Source organism: Buteo buteo, chromosome 28, assembly GCF_964188355.1.
Source record: "Buteo buteo chromosome 28, bButBut1.hap1.1, whole genome shotgun sequence".
NCBI lineage: Eukaryota > Metazoa > Chordata > Aves > Accipitriformes > Accipitridae > Buteo > Buteo buteo.
Window position 1 is genome coordinate 9,078,255 of NC_134198.1, and position 12,983 is coordinate 9,091,237.

Consider the following 12,983-nt stretch of genomic DNA (forward strand, 5'->3'; position numbering starts at 1 on the left):
TGCTTGCAGCTGCTGCCTTCTGTTACTAGAATGACGGCAAAGCCAGTGTAGGAAGGGTCATGATCTGAATTATTTTTCCTCTCCATACACCAACAGATAGAAAAGTAGGAGGATGGTTGACATTTGGGGTTGGAGAAAGAACTGGAAGTCTTTAATCCTTGCTGTCAGTAGACATCCAGGACACAGAAATTCACCAGCTTGGGAGAGAGGGTGGAATCTGTTTACCTTCCTTCTTTCTACCTACCCAAGACCTGGAAGCAAGGCACAATCTACTAGATCCATCTTTTACAGTGATACGCAACTTTTAATTCTACAAATTTTGAAGCTTCCTCCCTATCTTCCATGTTTGGAATGGGAAAAGCTTCCCAAATTGCTGAGATTTGACTGGAGGAACATTTCTCTCCTTTGAAGTCCTGAGCTGTGAACACATAAGCAGGAGTCCCTAATACCTCCTTAAGTAGGGATCTTGCTGAATGCCCTCAAGTGAAGTGAAAATCTTTTTGACAATGCAGATGGCAAGAATAAGAAATTCTCACTGCCTGTCTTCTTGATAGAGCCAAAGGAGATAGTTAAGTCTATACATATACATGTGTTTATCAGTATGTCTCTGTGTGTATATAATAGCAACTGGGTTTCCTGGCACATGTGAGGTGTTTGCTTTAACACCAAAAATAAAAATTAAGCATCAGTTATCAGACAGACTTGTGAAGTGTAAGTTTGAGGTATAGGGACGGGGTCACTTCAGTAAGATAGCTGTATCGTAGTCAAAGAAATGACCAGCCGGTCTATTCTAAGTAGAAGTAATTGGCCATATCCCTTCTGCAGAAGGGACAGTGACTAATGAACAGGACTCTGATGCGTTAACTTAGTGGAAGAAGGTATGACTAAATTGTAAACAGTACTAAGCAGGAAGAGTTATGTGTGTAAATGTCAACTGGGTATCTTTCTTGAATAATTTCCAAGGGGTTATAAATCAGGACAGGAAACCTTTCTTTATGGCTGTTAGCAGTGTACAGACATCTTCATGTGGCTGAGATCCAGGGGAGCCTTGGGGAGCAGGGGAAATGGCAACAGCCTCAGGGATTTTCCTTTGACTTACTGACATATGCTGACATCAGTTGTGACTCAGCATTCTCCACATTCTTTCCAGATTGTTTTCTCCTGCATTTGGAGACTTAATTACCCACAAGCTCTAATGCCAGGGCCACTACACTTGTAATTTTGTAACATAGCCCCTGTAACAGCTTCTTGCAAACTCCATGTAGGCAGTCATTCACTTAATCTTGAAAGAGCAAGGAGATGGCATTAGACTGAGATGTACACAGTCAAATTCTTAAATTAAGTCTGCAGTTGGGGGAGATCAGTGGGTAGCTCATTCTTTTCAATGCAAGTATAAAGCACAGTAGTTCTATGGTGGTTTTCACAGTGGGACTCAGGAAGGACCTGAGGACAAGTTATATGCTTTTACTTCTTTGCAACTATCTGTTCATCTATTTATCAGGACAACAGAAAAATCTCTCACAGATACTGAAATTAGTGCAACATGTTAAGCCTTCAAGGTGGGACTGAGGTTGTTTAAAAGCAATTGAGTCAGGGTGTTCTCCTAGTTGGAAACAGAAACAGGTTCTCAAAGCTGTTCTGCATTCTGAGAGAATACTACTAGAAAATAGATATGAAATTTCATGACGTAGCATGAGCAAAAATAAGGTGCGCTTGTGGCTTTTCCAACATGTGTGAAAGTCTCAGGGGAAGAATTCCACCACAGCTTGTTGGGGATGGTCTGGTCTCTGCAGGCTGTCAATGCTGCTTCACTGTAGTTGGATGCCCCACAGAGTGGGGAGAGCTGCACAAATTGTCACGCTACTGTTGTGACCACGCAGGCCAGTGCAGTATGAATTGTTCTTACTGAGTTCTGTTTTGCAAGCAGAGCAGTTCTGGACAGCAAGACTAGACTTCTATGAGTCTGTGAAGGTTGCCTGAGAATGTCTGTTCATTCACAATGTAGTTAGATCACATCCTGTCGAGAGGCAAAACTGAAACTGAGGCTTACTATTCCTAAAGACTTAAGTTGAAAAAGTGAAGAAAATACCTGGTAAGCTATTGTTTGGATGGACTAACTGCTTGAATTCAAGTTGCATGTGTGCTGTAAGGCATATAGCTGCATGATGGTCATGATGTAATAATGAACTAAGCTTGCAAAAAGTGAGGTCTGTCTGATTCTGTCACCTCATATTAGATTTCAAAGAAGATGTGATTGAGACGTGGTAATAAGGTATAATCATATGCACGCCTTAAAAGATGAGCAAAGTGAATATAAATTGCTTTATTAGTATATTAAATAGTCTCTATTAGCTAGGTAAAGGACTCATGTAGACTGCTGAAGATCTTGCAAAATTTTATGTTGTGAGTGCTTGAGATGCATAGTGCAGCATTTAGGCTTAATGGGCAATGCTAGTTCATGCTTGAATGTTTTGGTAAGCTGGGAGATTGCAAAGTGCTTAGTGTTTACTAGGTATCCAAATATTTGAAATTCTGTGCAGCTTTCCTGTTGTGGAAATGAGTTGGAAGTCATGCAAGCTGTCAGACAGCCTGCACTTCAATTATTGATCTCTTTAGGTTTTTATGCATTGCAAAGCAGAATCTGTTCTGTTAATGTTCTTATTTTCTTGTTATTTTTAGAGTGGCGTGGCTCATTTCTCTTGCAGAGTTAGCTATTTCTGTTTGGAGTGGGCTTTATAATTTTGGTTACCATGACTTATGGTTGCTGTGTAATTACATGACCAGGGCAGCATTCATCACACACTGAAATGATAGTACCCCACATCATAAATTGGTGTGCATATGTAGTGCGTATCTTTGGGGTTGGCTGTGCATCACTTCACACGACCGGTTATATTCAGGTCCTCCTTCCTTCCTTTCCCATCACCTAATGGACCTTCCATAGTCATGGTGTGTTCTTGTCATGTACCTGTTAGATGACTTAAGATAAGGTATGTGCCTTGCCTTCGAGACTTTAGAAAGCAAGATGCAGAACAATGTTAGATTTTGATGGGTTTTGGCAAACAGGGTTGAGAAGCATTTCATAGGTAGTAGTTTTATGCTATTTGCTAGGTGAAGAATAAATAATGGGGTAAAATATTACTCATTCATCTTCAAACTAGAGATGCAGAAGGTTGATCCACTTTTGTAGGCTATAATAAGAACCTTTAGTGAATATCTAGCTTAGCTAGTTTCCATATGCTGTGGCTGACTGCTTTGAACTGAAGCTCTGGGGAAACCATTAATAAATACTAAACTAGTTTGTCTAATCCAAGGTTCTGGTTTATATATGAATTTTTTAATTATGCCTAAGGTAATAAATTGCTATCCAATATCCCTTAATCAAAGGAGTTCAAATATGTTGTATATGAAAGAATACCACTTAGATATAAGTAAAGCCTCCTACCTTTTAAGGATGTTATCTGTGAAAATTCTCTGTACAGCGTGTGCCAGAGTACCTCTGACTTGGTTCAGAGCTGTTTGAAAGGCTTTGTCCATATAAGCCTTTCACTTTTCTTTCATCTTCTCTTAAATGCTGAACTTTGAACAGAACTTGGTGCAATTACACTGTATGTACGGCTGTATGCATTTTTTTCCTTTCTAGGAAATATTTGTTTCCACTTGATAGCAGCCCTGTGATAACCAAATATCATGCATACAGTGAAATGCATGTGAAGAAAATAGTATAGTGTAATTTTGAGTGTATAAAGAGAACCTGAAAAACTAAAAGCCCAAATAAATGATTGTTGGGATGATCATGTTGATGCATTTAAGTTAACTCATGGGTGACTAATGATACTGATAGGGGGGTGATAATGGACATGTATGTGTGTGATCAGTACTGAGATGTAAATGAAAGAATGATGTAGCATCATATACAAAATGCATTAGTATAGTTGACTGATATCTATCTGAACACAATCTCTGTGAACAAAGAATGTAATTAATACAACAGGAGAAGTAAAGAACATCCTCAAGAGGTGTTTGACGTATTGCAGAATAACTTGTATATTTCCTAATTAAAGCACTGAAAACAAGGTTTAGGGTTCCCAGTCACTTGTTACTATGCATGCAGCTGGTGTGAGATGTAATTTTCAGCTGAGACTGTAACTTTGTTGCTTTTTCCATAAATTTCAGAAAAATATGCCGCAACTGCAAATGTGGCCAGGAAGAGCATGATGTCCTCACAAGCAATGAGGAGGACCGGAAAGTGGGGAAGCTCTTTGAAGATACAAAATATACGACCCTTATTGCAAAGTTGAAGAATGATGGCATTCCCATGTATAAACGCAATGTAATGATACTGACTAATCCAGTGCCAGCCAAGAAGAATATATCCATCAATACTGTGACTTTTGAGTGGGCTCCTCCTGTTCAGAATCAGACACTTGTAAGTCCAACTCACTTTTTCTTCATGCTTAAGGCAGGAGTTGATGGGAGATAGAGAAGTAGAGCTTATTGGAAGGGTAAATTTGTCTATTGTAGTCATCTCTTCTTCCTTCTCAAAACTAAAAATATGGTGCCTGTTTAATGAGTCTTGCCTCTACTATCTTGCACATATGTATGCTTGTCTATGGAACTTCTTGAGAACCAGGGAATGAGGTGGTTTTTAATAGATAGGATTAAGCATTATCTGCTAAGTCCCTCAAGTCAAACTTCTCTAACCTACCTTTTTTTAGTAAATTTGAAAAATTTGCATGGAATGTGGGCTTAAAAGAAAAAATAAATAAAAAAACAAAACACAACAACCCCACAACAGTTTGTCATTGTTTAAGGTTAAGGGGAATGCTCAGTCTTGCATATAGCTCTTACTGTATATGGTAAGAACAAGGTCAGTGTTGACATCTAAAAGAGCAACTCTCTTCCAGTATGTTTTCAGCTGAAGCAGATGAGATGGTAGATAGCCTTCTGAGGATTTTGCTTTTCAAACTTTGATTGCTTAATCTACTGTACTGCAGTGTTGTGTGATCCATGCTGGAATTGCGTTCTCTCTGACCTATCTCTCAAAATATCCTTTTTCAATCAGTTAATCAAACCTTGTGCATGTAAATTGACTGTTAACTTAACATTCATTTATCACCTTGATTTTTAGGCTTGTTCTTGCTTTATTAAAACTAGAGCTTTTTTATTTATTTAGCTAGAATTATTTCAGCAATGGGCTGTATGCTCCACACAGGCTATTTAGCTTCTACTTTTTAAAGCTATACTGATGATTAGTAGTTTTAGATAGCTTTGAAGAGACAAGGTGCTGTGTAAATGTTATTATTTACTCTAAGAAGTAATAACTATTATGCATGTTGTAAAAGGCTTAAAAGGAAGCCTGCCTCTTACATTAATTGGCTTCTTCCCAGTTTATCTGCTGTATTTTATCTCCTTCTACTGTGTTTCGGGAGCTTAATGTTTATGGAAAGAACCTTGTTTTTGACAAATTTGACTGTCGCTAACAACAGCAGAGATGATTTTAGTTGCGTGTTGGCTTAAAAGGATGGGTCTATAGTTGAAGTGGCATCTGATATCTAATTCCTTCTGGTTCAGGCTAGACAGTATATGCAGATGCTACCAAAGGAGAAGCAGCCTGTTGCTGGCTCGGAAGGCGCACAGTACAGGAAGAAGCAGTTGGCTAAGCAGCTGCCTGCTCATGATCAGGATCCTTCAAAATGCCACGAGCTCTCCCCCAATGAAGTTAAGCAGATGGAACAGTTTGTGAAGAAGTACAAAAGCGAGGCGCTTGGCGTAGGAGATGTCAAGCTCCCTGGTGAGGTGGAAACGAGAGATACTGACAAGAATAACTTGAACAATGGTGACAGAGGCACCTCAGCTGCTGTAGGAGCGATGGAGGGCAAGTCCCCAGATCAGAAGGCATCTCAGTATGTAAGTATAAGAAAGGAAAGATAAAACAATGTATTACCATCCAAGTGCTCTCTTCGGTCATTTTAACCCAATTAACTTATTTGTTAACTTGGAATAGTGAAAATCTGGGGAGGGAAAGAAAGAAGGGGAACTGGAAAACGTTGTGAATGTCTACACAAAACTCTGGTTTCTGACTGTATTTAATGCATTGTAGCAAATAACTTCCTAGGTGACCTTTTCATCCTCGTTGCAAAAACATGTTAGCTTGAAGGTACAGTATAGCAGGGTGGCTTTTACAGAATAATAATAAAGATACTTGTGTAGTCTTACAGACTAATTGCTACACTTGTCTCCCCTTGAAGAGTTTAGTTTAATTTTAGAAGCCTGTTTTCTCTTCTTTCTTGGAAGAGCACCAAAATTACCCACTTGACAAATTGTGTTTAAAATTAAATGAAACTAAGAAATAGTAAAGTAACACCTCTCCCTCCCATGTCCAACAAGCCAAGCCATATAACAGCTGTTTTGACTAACCTTCTTTTGATATTCAGATCTATTTTTTTGGTCAATTTTTTTTGGCATCTGATTTCTGCCTTGTAATAGCTCAACAAAAAATAAGGTATGTAAAATTACCCATTTTTCATTGATATTTCTAAAACTATACCCTTAATAAAGTATTTCTGACATAACTTGCTAACTTCTGCTCTGTATGCCTTGGCTACCAATTATGAATACAAAAGAGGGATAGGATTACTGAAATAACATTAAATTAGTTTAGTGAAGGTAGACCTTCACTTCAGAGTGGCAAAAATTCCTGTAACTTGATTTCCAGAAATGTTGCTATTATATGTATGAATCTCAAAGATTATTTGTCTCCAGGTTACTTACAGAAAATGAATATTCAAGTTCTAGATGGAAAAGAAGTTTAACATGGCTGTAGAATATGGCTTTTAGTGTTGGTGGGGTCTGTGGTGTGTTTTTTTGGTGTATTTTTGTTGTTTGTTTGTTTGTTTTTTTAAACTGACACAGTATATTACTTCTGGTGTAATTCATATGGAATATAAAATTAACACTTAAGTTTTAGCTTTGAACATGCCCCCTTACCTTGATCAGTCATATGCTGTGCCATTTGGTTACCTGTAGCTACTTTCTAAAATTAATTATTCAGTTATTTTTACCATTATCTTGTCATGGATATTCTAAGATTCTAAAAAGTTATTTTATCATGGCTTGATTAGGTTGCTGTCATTTTGTCTTAACTCAGCCTCTCCTGCTGGGTTACTTTAGTTTCACCACAGCTATTCTTCACTTGTCTCCTCAAGAAACACCTACAGAAATAAACACCTTGCATTGCACCCTGCTGGCCAACTAGCTTGGACTATGTGAAGTCAAGGGTAGGAGGCACTCTGTCCTCCTGAGTAATTGTATCAAAAGGTGCTTTGTTTTTACATTACACCTATTTATCACTTCCAAACTTTCTTACTTGAGCACCTGAGTATACCTCCTACTGTTTAGTCCAGGTATATCTCATCACTGTGGGTGGGGATTTAGAAAGACTTAGAAGTGTTTAATAGTGTAAGTGAACATTTGAATTGCTTATCTATTGTTGAGTACTGAGTTTACCCTGGGCTAAATAATTGGGATCTAGATATATAATTTTTAAGTATTTTTTTGTCTGATTTTTGCAATGTGACTTAGTTTCAGCTATATGCTATAGCATTATCTCAACAACTTTATTTTTTGAACAGTTCAAAATAAACCAATACAGAGAAGAGCTCTTAAATGCCTTGCAGAAGAATTGCCATCTTTGTCTACACTTTTTTCTATCTATTTTTAGTTCTGCATCTTTGTTCTCCAAATCTTCTCGTACGTTGTCTTTCAGACTGAGTCTGAAAGTATGTGTTCTTGTAGCTGTAGTAAATAGAATCCCTTGAAAAATTAATTTTCATTATAGGAATGGATTGCAATTCTTTTAAACCTGATTTAAAAAAGCAACAACAAAATGCAAACAACCAGGTCTCTACTATTAATGCAAATATACCTATAATAATTGCCTTTGTGTTTTTAAAAAAAACCATTATCTCACCATGATTGAAAGCTGAATAACAGAAAAATGGATATTCAGCGTATTTTCATCTTGCAAAGAAGTAAATCTTTTTATGCATCTTTTAACCACCTAGGCTGGGGATGTTGCACATGGTAGGTAAATGAATCATCTTGCCCTCATCTGGGTCCATACAACTAATAAACCTTGAAAATTACTCCTATTGGAGTGTGAGGTCTAAAGTAGAAAGAATCAAAAAGCTTTATATACATATATATTTACACTTTCCCTTTCATTAGTTCCTTTTTCATTTTGTTCCAAGCTGTTCTTCCTCCCCTTTTGATATCTTTCTATGTATATTTTGGAATTGCTTGTCTGACATGTGTGAGGATCTGATCAATATGCCTTACAGCTGAGAGACTTTATATATATTTTATTTTTTTATATATATATATATATACACACACAATTAAAAAAGCCATTTCTGGCTGGGCTTGTAGTGATGTGAATCATAGAGAAAACCTCCCCAGGATGTTCAACCCAGTCCACAGACCAACTGGAGTGCAGGAAATGCCAAACTGGTGATTAAACTGTAGATAAAAATTTTTGTTTCGGTAACACAAACCACCTGTGTTTTTTGATTCGATGACAAAACCCTCTCTGTAAGCAGGTATGGGGCAGAAGACTGCCTATGAACTTTTTGCAACTATTTGTAGTGTAGTTGTGTTCATAAACTTTGTAGTCCCTTTTCTATAATCACTCTCCCCATCCTAAGATCGTTAATCACAGACTATTGGACAACAGCCATGAGTGACTAGCATCCCTAGAACACAGCTTTAAACAGAATGAGTTTGAAATATTCACAATTTTTTTTTTCTCACCAGTGATGCAGATATGGCTTGTTCTTCTCATGACCTATAAGTACAGCCATTTTCTTGTCATGGGTTCTAGTCGTAGTCTAGTTGGTTAGCTTTGATGGAGGCTCCTTATTATTCTGTCCTTATTCTTGAGTATGTAAGGCTTATAGAACATAACATGAATTTTAATTGCCTGTTGCTTTTTTAAGAACTGGACTGTAGTTGCAAGAATGTGAATATGGCAAAATACAATAAGCCATTTAAGTAGCACTAGTGCTATGTCAGTAGAATGTGCATCATCTTGAATTGCTTAGTTAAACCTGTACTGTGGCATCATGTCACACTACTGTCTGATCATGGGAATAAACTAATGCTGTAATTTCAGTCTGGGAAGGTGAGATTTATTAAATGTTGGTAATATATGATTGCTACAAATGTACCTCTTCAAAGACTTACTTAACTTGGTAATAACCCCTTTCCAGTCCTGCTATCGCTGCAAACTGAACATGAAAGAAGGTGACCCAGCTGTCTACGCAGAACGTGCTGGGTATGACAAACTGTGGCACCCAGCTTGTTTTGTGTGTTGCACCTGCAGTGAACTTCTAGTAGACATGATCTATTTCTGGAAGAATGGTAACCTGTACTGTGGAAGACATTATTGTGATAGCGAAAAACCCCGCTGTGCTGGATGTGATGAGGTAGGAAATATCCTAGTCCTTTTGTTTTAGCACACAAGTTTGCTCCCCTGAGAAGCGAGTATGATTTTTAGTAAAATATTTTAGTGCAGGGAGATGATGTGCCTTCACCAGTTCTAGCTGATTGTGGTTGTAAGGAACTGAAACCGATATGGACACTCCACATTCGGGAAGATCCATAGTTTGCTTTGGGTTGGGACGGGGGGGTCGTTGCTGTTTACAGGGACATAGGGTGTAATACACGAGTGCAAATGCTTCTGCAGTCCCAGTTATGCGGTTGTTTCCTCATGAGCGACACTAGGGGGAGTGCCTTACTAAATTACACCTTGTGCAGCATACAGAGAACAGCCTGCCTGGTGTCTTTGGCATCTATTGGCTTTTAATAAATGAAATGGAGGCTTTTGGGATACAGTCAAACAAGTGAATGCATTCGGGTTTGTTGTTGAAATAATTTGAAACGGTGGAATCACCAGGAGTTCCTTGGAAATTACAAAGCATCCTGAGGCTAGCTTTATTAAGAGACATACTATTTAAATGTATATAATAATATTTGTTTGTATCTTTGTCATAGCTGATATTCAGCAATGAATATACTCAAGCGGAAGGTCAAAACTGGCATCTGAAACACTTCTGCTGTTTTGACTGTGATTGTGTTCTGGCTGGGGAAATCTACGTAATGGTGAATGACAAGCCAGTCTGCAAACCCTGCTATGTGAAGAACCACGCTGCGGTAAGATCCTTACAGACTTGTTGGTGCTGTGAAGGAAGGGAACATACATCTATGGAGCTTGAAACTCTCACTTTCTCCCAGTGTGGGAATATCTGAAGAGTATAAATTGAATGCAAGTTTAGGCTCAAGTTAATCATCTCTTTCCCTGTTGAAGAAAAAGTTAAAAGCAGACAAGTATTTTGTCAATTCATAAACTTGAACACTGGCAGGAGGGAGGCTGTTCTGAAAATACCTTTAACTTTGCCAGTGGTGAAGCAGGATTTTGTAACAGGAGGAGTAAAGTTGGTGAAGATGAGTAATGCTGCTAAATGTTTAGTTCATGTCAATTATAGTTCATTGTGACCAGTGGGATTCAACTTCAGCTTGTCTGCTAAAAGCCCATAGTGGCAACTGCAATCTAGGTACTTTTGTTTCTTTGTATTTCTAACCACATGAGTTATAAAGGAGAGTGATGGGATAAAGGTAGAAGTGTGGGAAAGGATGGTAGTTCTTGATTCCTAGTTGTGCTAGGAACTCTAATCTGAGATGATGGTCCATTCATATCTACCAAATAACTAGCTGTTAGTTGGGAGTTCAGTCTAATGTGCATCTAGACTGTTTATGTAGTTAATGGAGGGAAAAACTAGTATCTCTAGCTGGCAGTTAATAATCTTCTGAGGTAGGTGTAAGGAATTATCTTTTGGAGAGGCGCTCTTTTTCCTCTTAAAACATTAACTTCCTTGATCTAAATGATAATTTTTGACAACCAGATTTTAAGATGGAATTATATCCAAGACCTTCTAGTAATCCTTAATTCTTTGGCATTGCTTTACAGCTGCCAATGCACAGGAAGATTTGTAACTAATCTCTTCAAATGTGTGGGTTAATATATGAAGATCGGTGCTGTTTGGCATGACAAGTTTTTATCATTATTTAGGCATTGGGAAACCCTAACCATCATAACTGTCTAAGCTTAGTCCGAGCAGCAACTAACTTCTTGTGTGCATTTTATTATTTTGTTTTGTGTCCTCAGCTGCATTCTGATCAGGAACTCTGCTTTTAAAAATAAAGGAAAATCAAAAGCTGGAAATGTATTTCAAAGGCTTCTTTTAACACCTGTCTCTTCTCCAAAAACACTTAAGAATTCCAACTCTTATTGAACTTGTAGATAGGATTTGTATGCTTCATTTAAGTGTCATTTTGTTTCTAAACAGATCTGCCAAGGCTGTCATAATGCTATAGATCCAGAAGTTCAGCGTGTGACGTACAACAACTTCAACTGGCATGCTACGCAGGAATGCTTCTTGTGTTCCTGTTGCAGCAAGTGTCTAATTGGCCAGAAGTTCATGCCAGTGGAAGGGATGGTCTTTTGCTCAGTGGAATGTAAGAAAAAGATGATGTCTTAAGAGAAGACATGCACAGAACCAAGCATTGCTGCGTTCCAAAGGCTCTTGCATTTCTACTGTAAAATACATAGTATCGGGGCACTTAACGTTATCGAAAGCATTAAATAGCATTTTCCCAAAGATTTTTTTTAATGACTAAAACTTGCTATGTAATCTTAATTTTTGTAATAATACTTATGTTTTTGGAACACTGTTCCCACATCTTATGTCAAATGACTTTGTATCCCAGAAATGCAAGAAAAAATGTTATGAACTATATACACTTTAAGGGAGCTCTTCACCGTGAAGGATCTTTTTGCTGTATCTTGTCTAATGAAAGAAGAAAATGTGAAAATGCTCCAATTTTTCTTGTTTTCTGTGATAGATGTAACTCTTCCACTTTTGGGTTCACTAATTTATCATTTTTATAGTTTCCCTACTTTCATCAAGCACTTTAGACAGCATGATCAGCTTTATCACCACATCATTTTGTTCACTAGACCTCAAGTATGCAGGGAGAAGGAAGCTTAAAAAAAAAGTTGTCTGTAATCTTTTGCTTGTTGTTGACATGTGGGTTCTTGAGGGATAGTGACTACTCTCACACCTAGTTTGTAAACTAACTCTGCACCAGTAGAAAACTGTGTTGGCTCATGTGTCTCTTACAACTGTTCATGCCTGCAAAACTTTTCATTTTATGAATATTGAAGTTATTTTACAGATGGCAGGGTGAAAAAATATAATCGGAGGTCTTGCCCAGATTTAAAAAAAAAAAATAAAAAAAACAACAAACAAAAAAACCCCACCACCACCATCAGTGGGTGTCACTCTTAGCCTATCAGAACTGGCTTCTGTTTTTTCATGAATGTTCTTTTCATAAATTCTGCCTTCTATCAGAGGGATGTGACACACAATACTGTATGTATTTCCAAGAATGTAATACTGCAAAAGGATCATACTTAGGCTTTTGATTTGTAAGTTCTTAACCAAAGCACAAAGAAGTCTTTCCCAGAAGACTTTCACTATTTGAGTGAAAAAAATCACAGCTGTGTATTAGCTTTGCTTACTAGATAAACCAAATGTGTGGTTCTCTCTCTTAAGAAGAACTACAGTGAAACTTGTTAGCTATCTTTGTGCCAAACAGTGAATGGAGAGTCTTTGCCCCACCCTCCCCCGCCCCCCCCAAAAAAAAATTAAAAAAAATTAATCTATGCAAGTCTTATGTTCAGCTCAAGTTTTATGGTGGCTGTATTGTAACACTTACAAATAAAAATTAGTGTTGTTCACTTGAGTTGTCTACTAATTCTGTTCTTGTTGAATCCCCTTTAGGGGAGGCAAAGAGGAGGAGAAATGTTTCCATGCTTCTCTAGCTTTGACTTTATTTCAAAAAAATTTAAAGCTTGTATTACT

The 12,983-nt window shown here is 37.7% G+C and overlaps 1 protein-coding gene across 1 annotated transcript in view; it reads left to right on the forward strand.

Annotated features, from left to right (window-relative positions):
- Window positions 1-12,753, forward strand: part of TES (testin LIM domain protein) — a 28,615-nt gene extending 15,862 nt beyond the window's left edge. The window contains exons 3-7 of the mRNA XM_075059099.1: window positions 4,177-4,429; window positions 5,575-5,910; window positions 9,270-9,485; window positions 10,054-10,212; window positions 11,406-12,753. Coding sequence (XP_074915200.1) covers window positions 4,177-4,429; window positions 5,575-5,910; window positions 9,270-9,485; window positions 10,054-10,212; window positions 11,406-11,597 — 1,156 coding nt within the window. The 3' untranslated portion in view covers window positions 11,598-12,753. The remainder of the gene's footprint in view (window positions 1-4,176; window positions 4,430-5,574; window positions 5,911-9,269; window positions 9,486-10,053; window positions 10,213-11,405) is intronic.
- The last annotated feature ends 230 nt before the right edge of the window (window positions 12,754-12,983 follow it).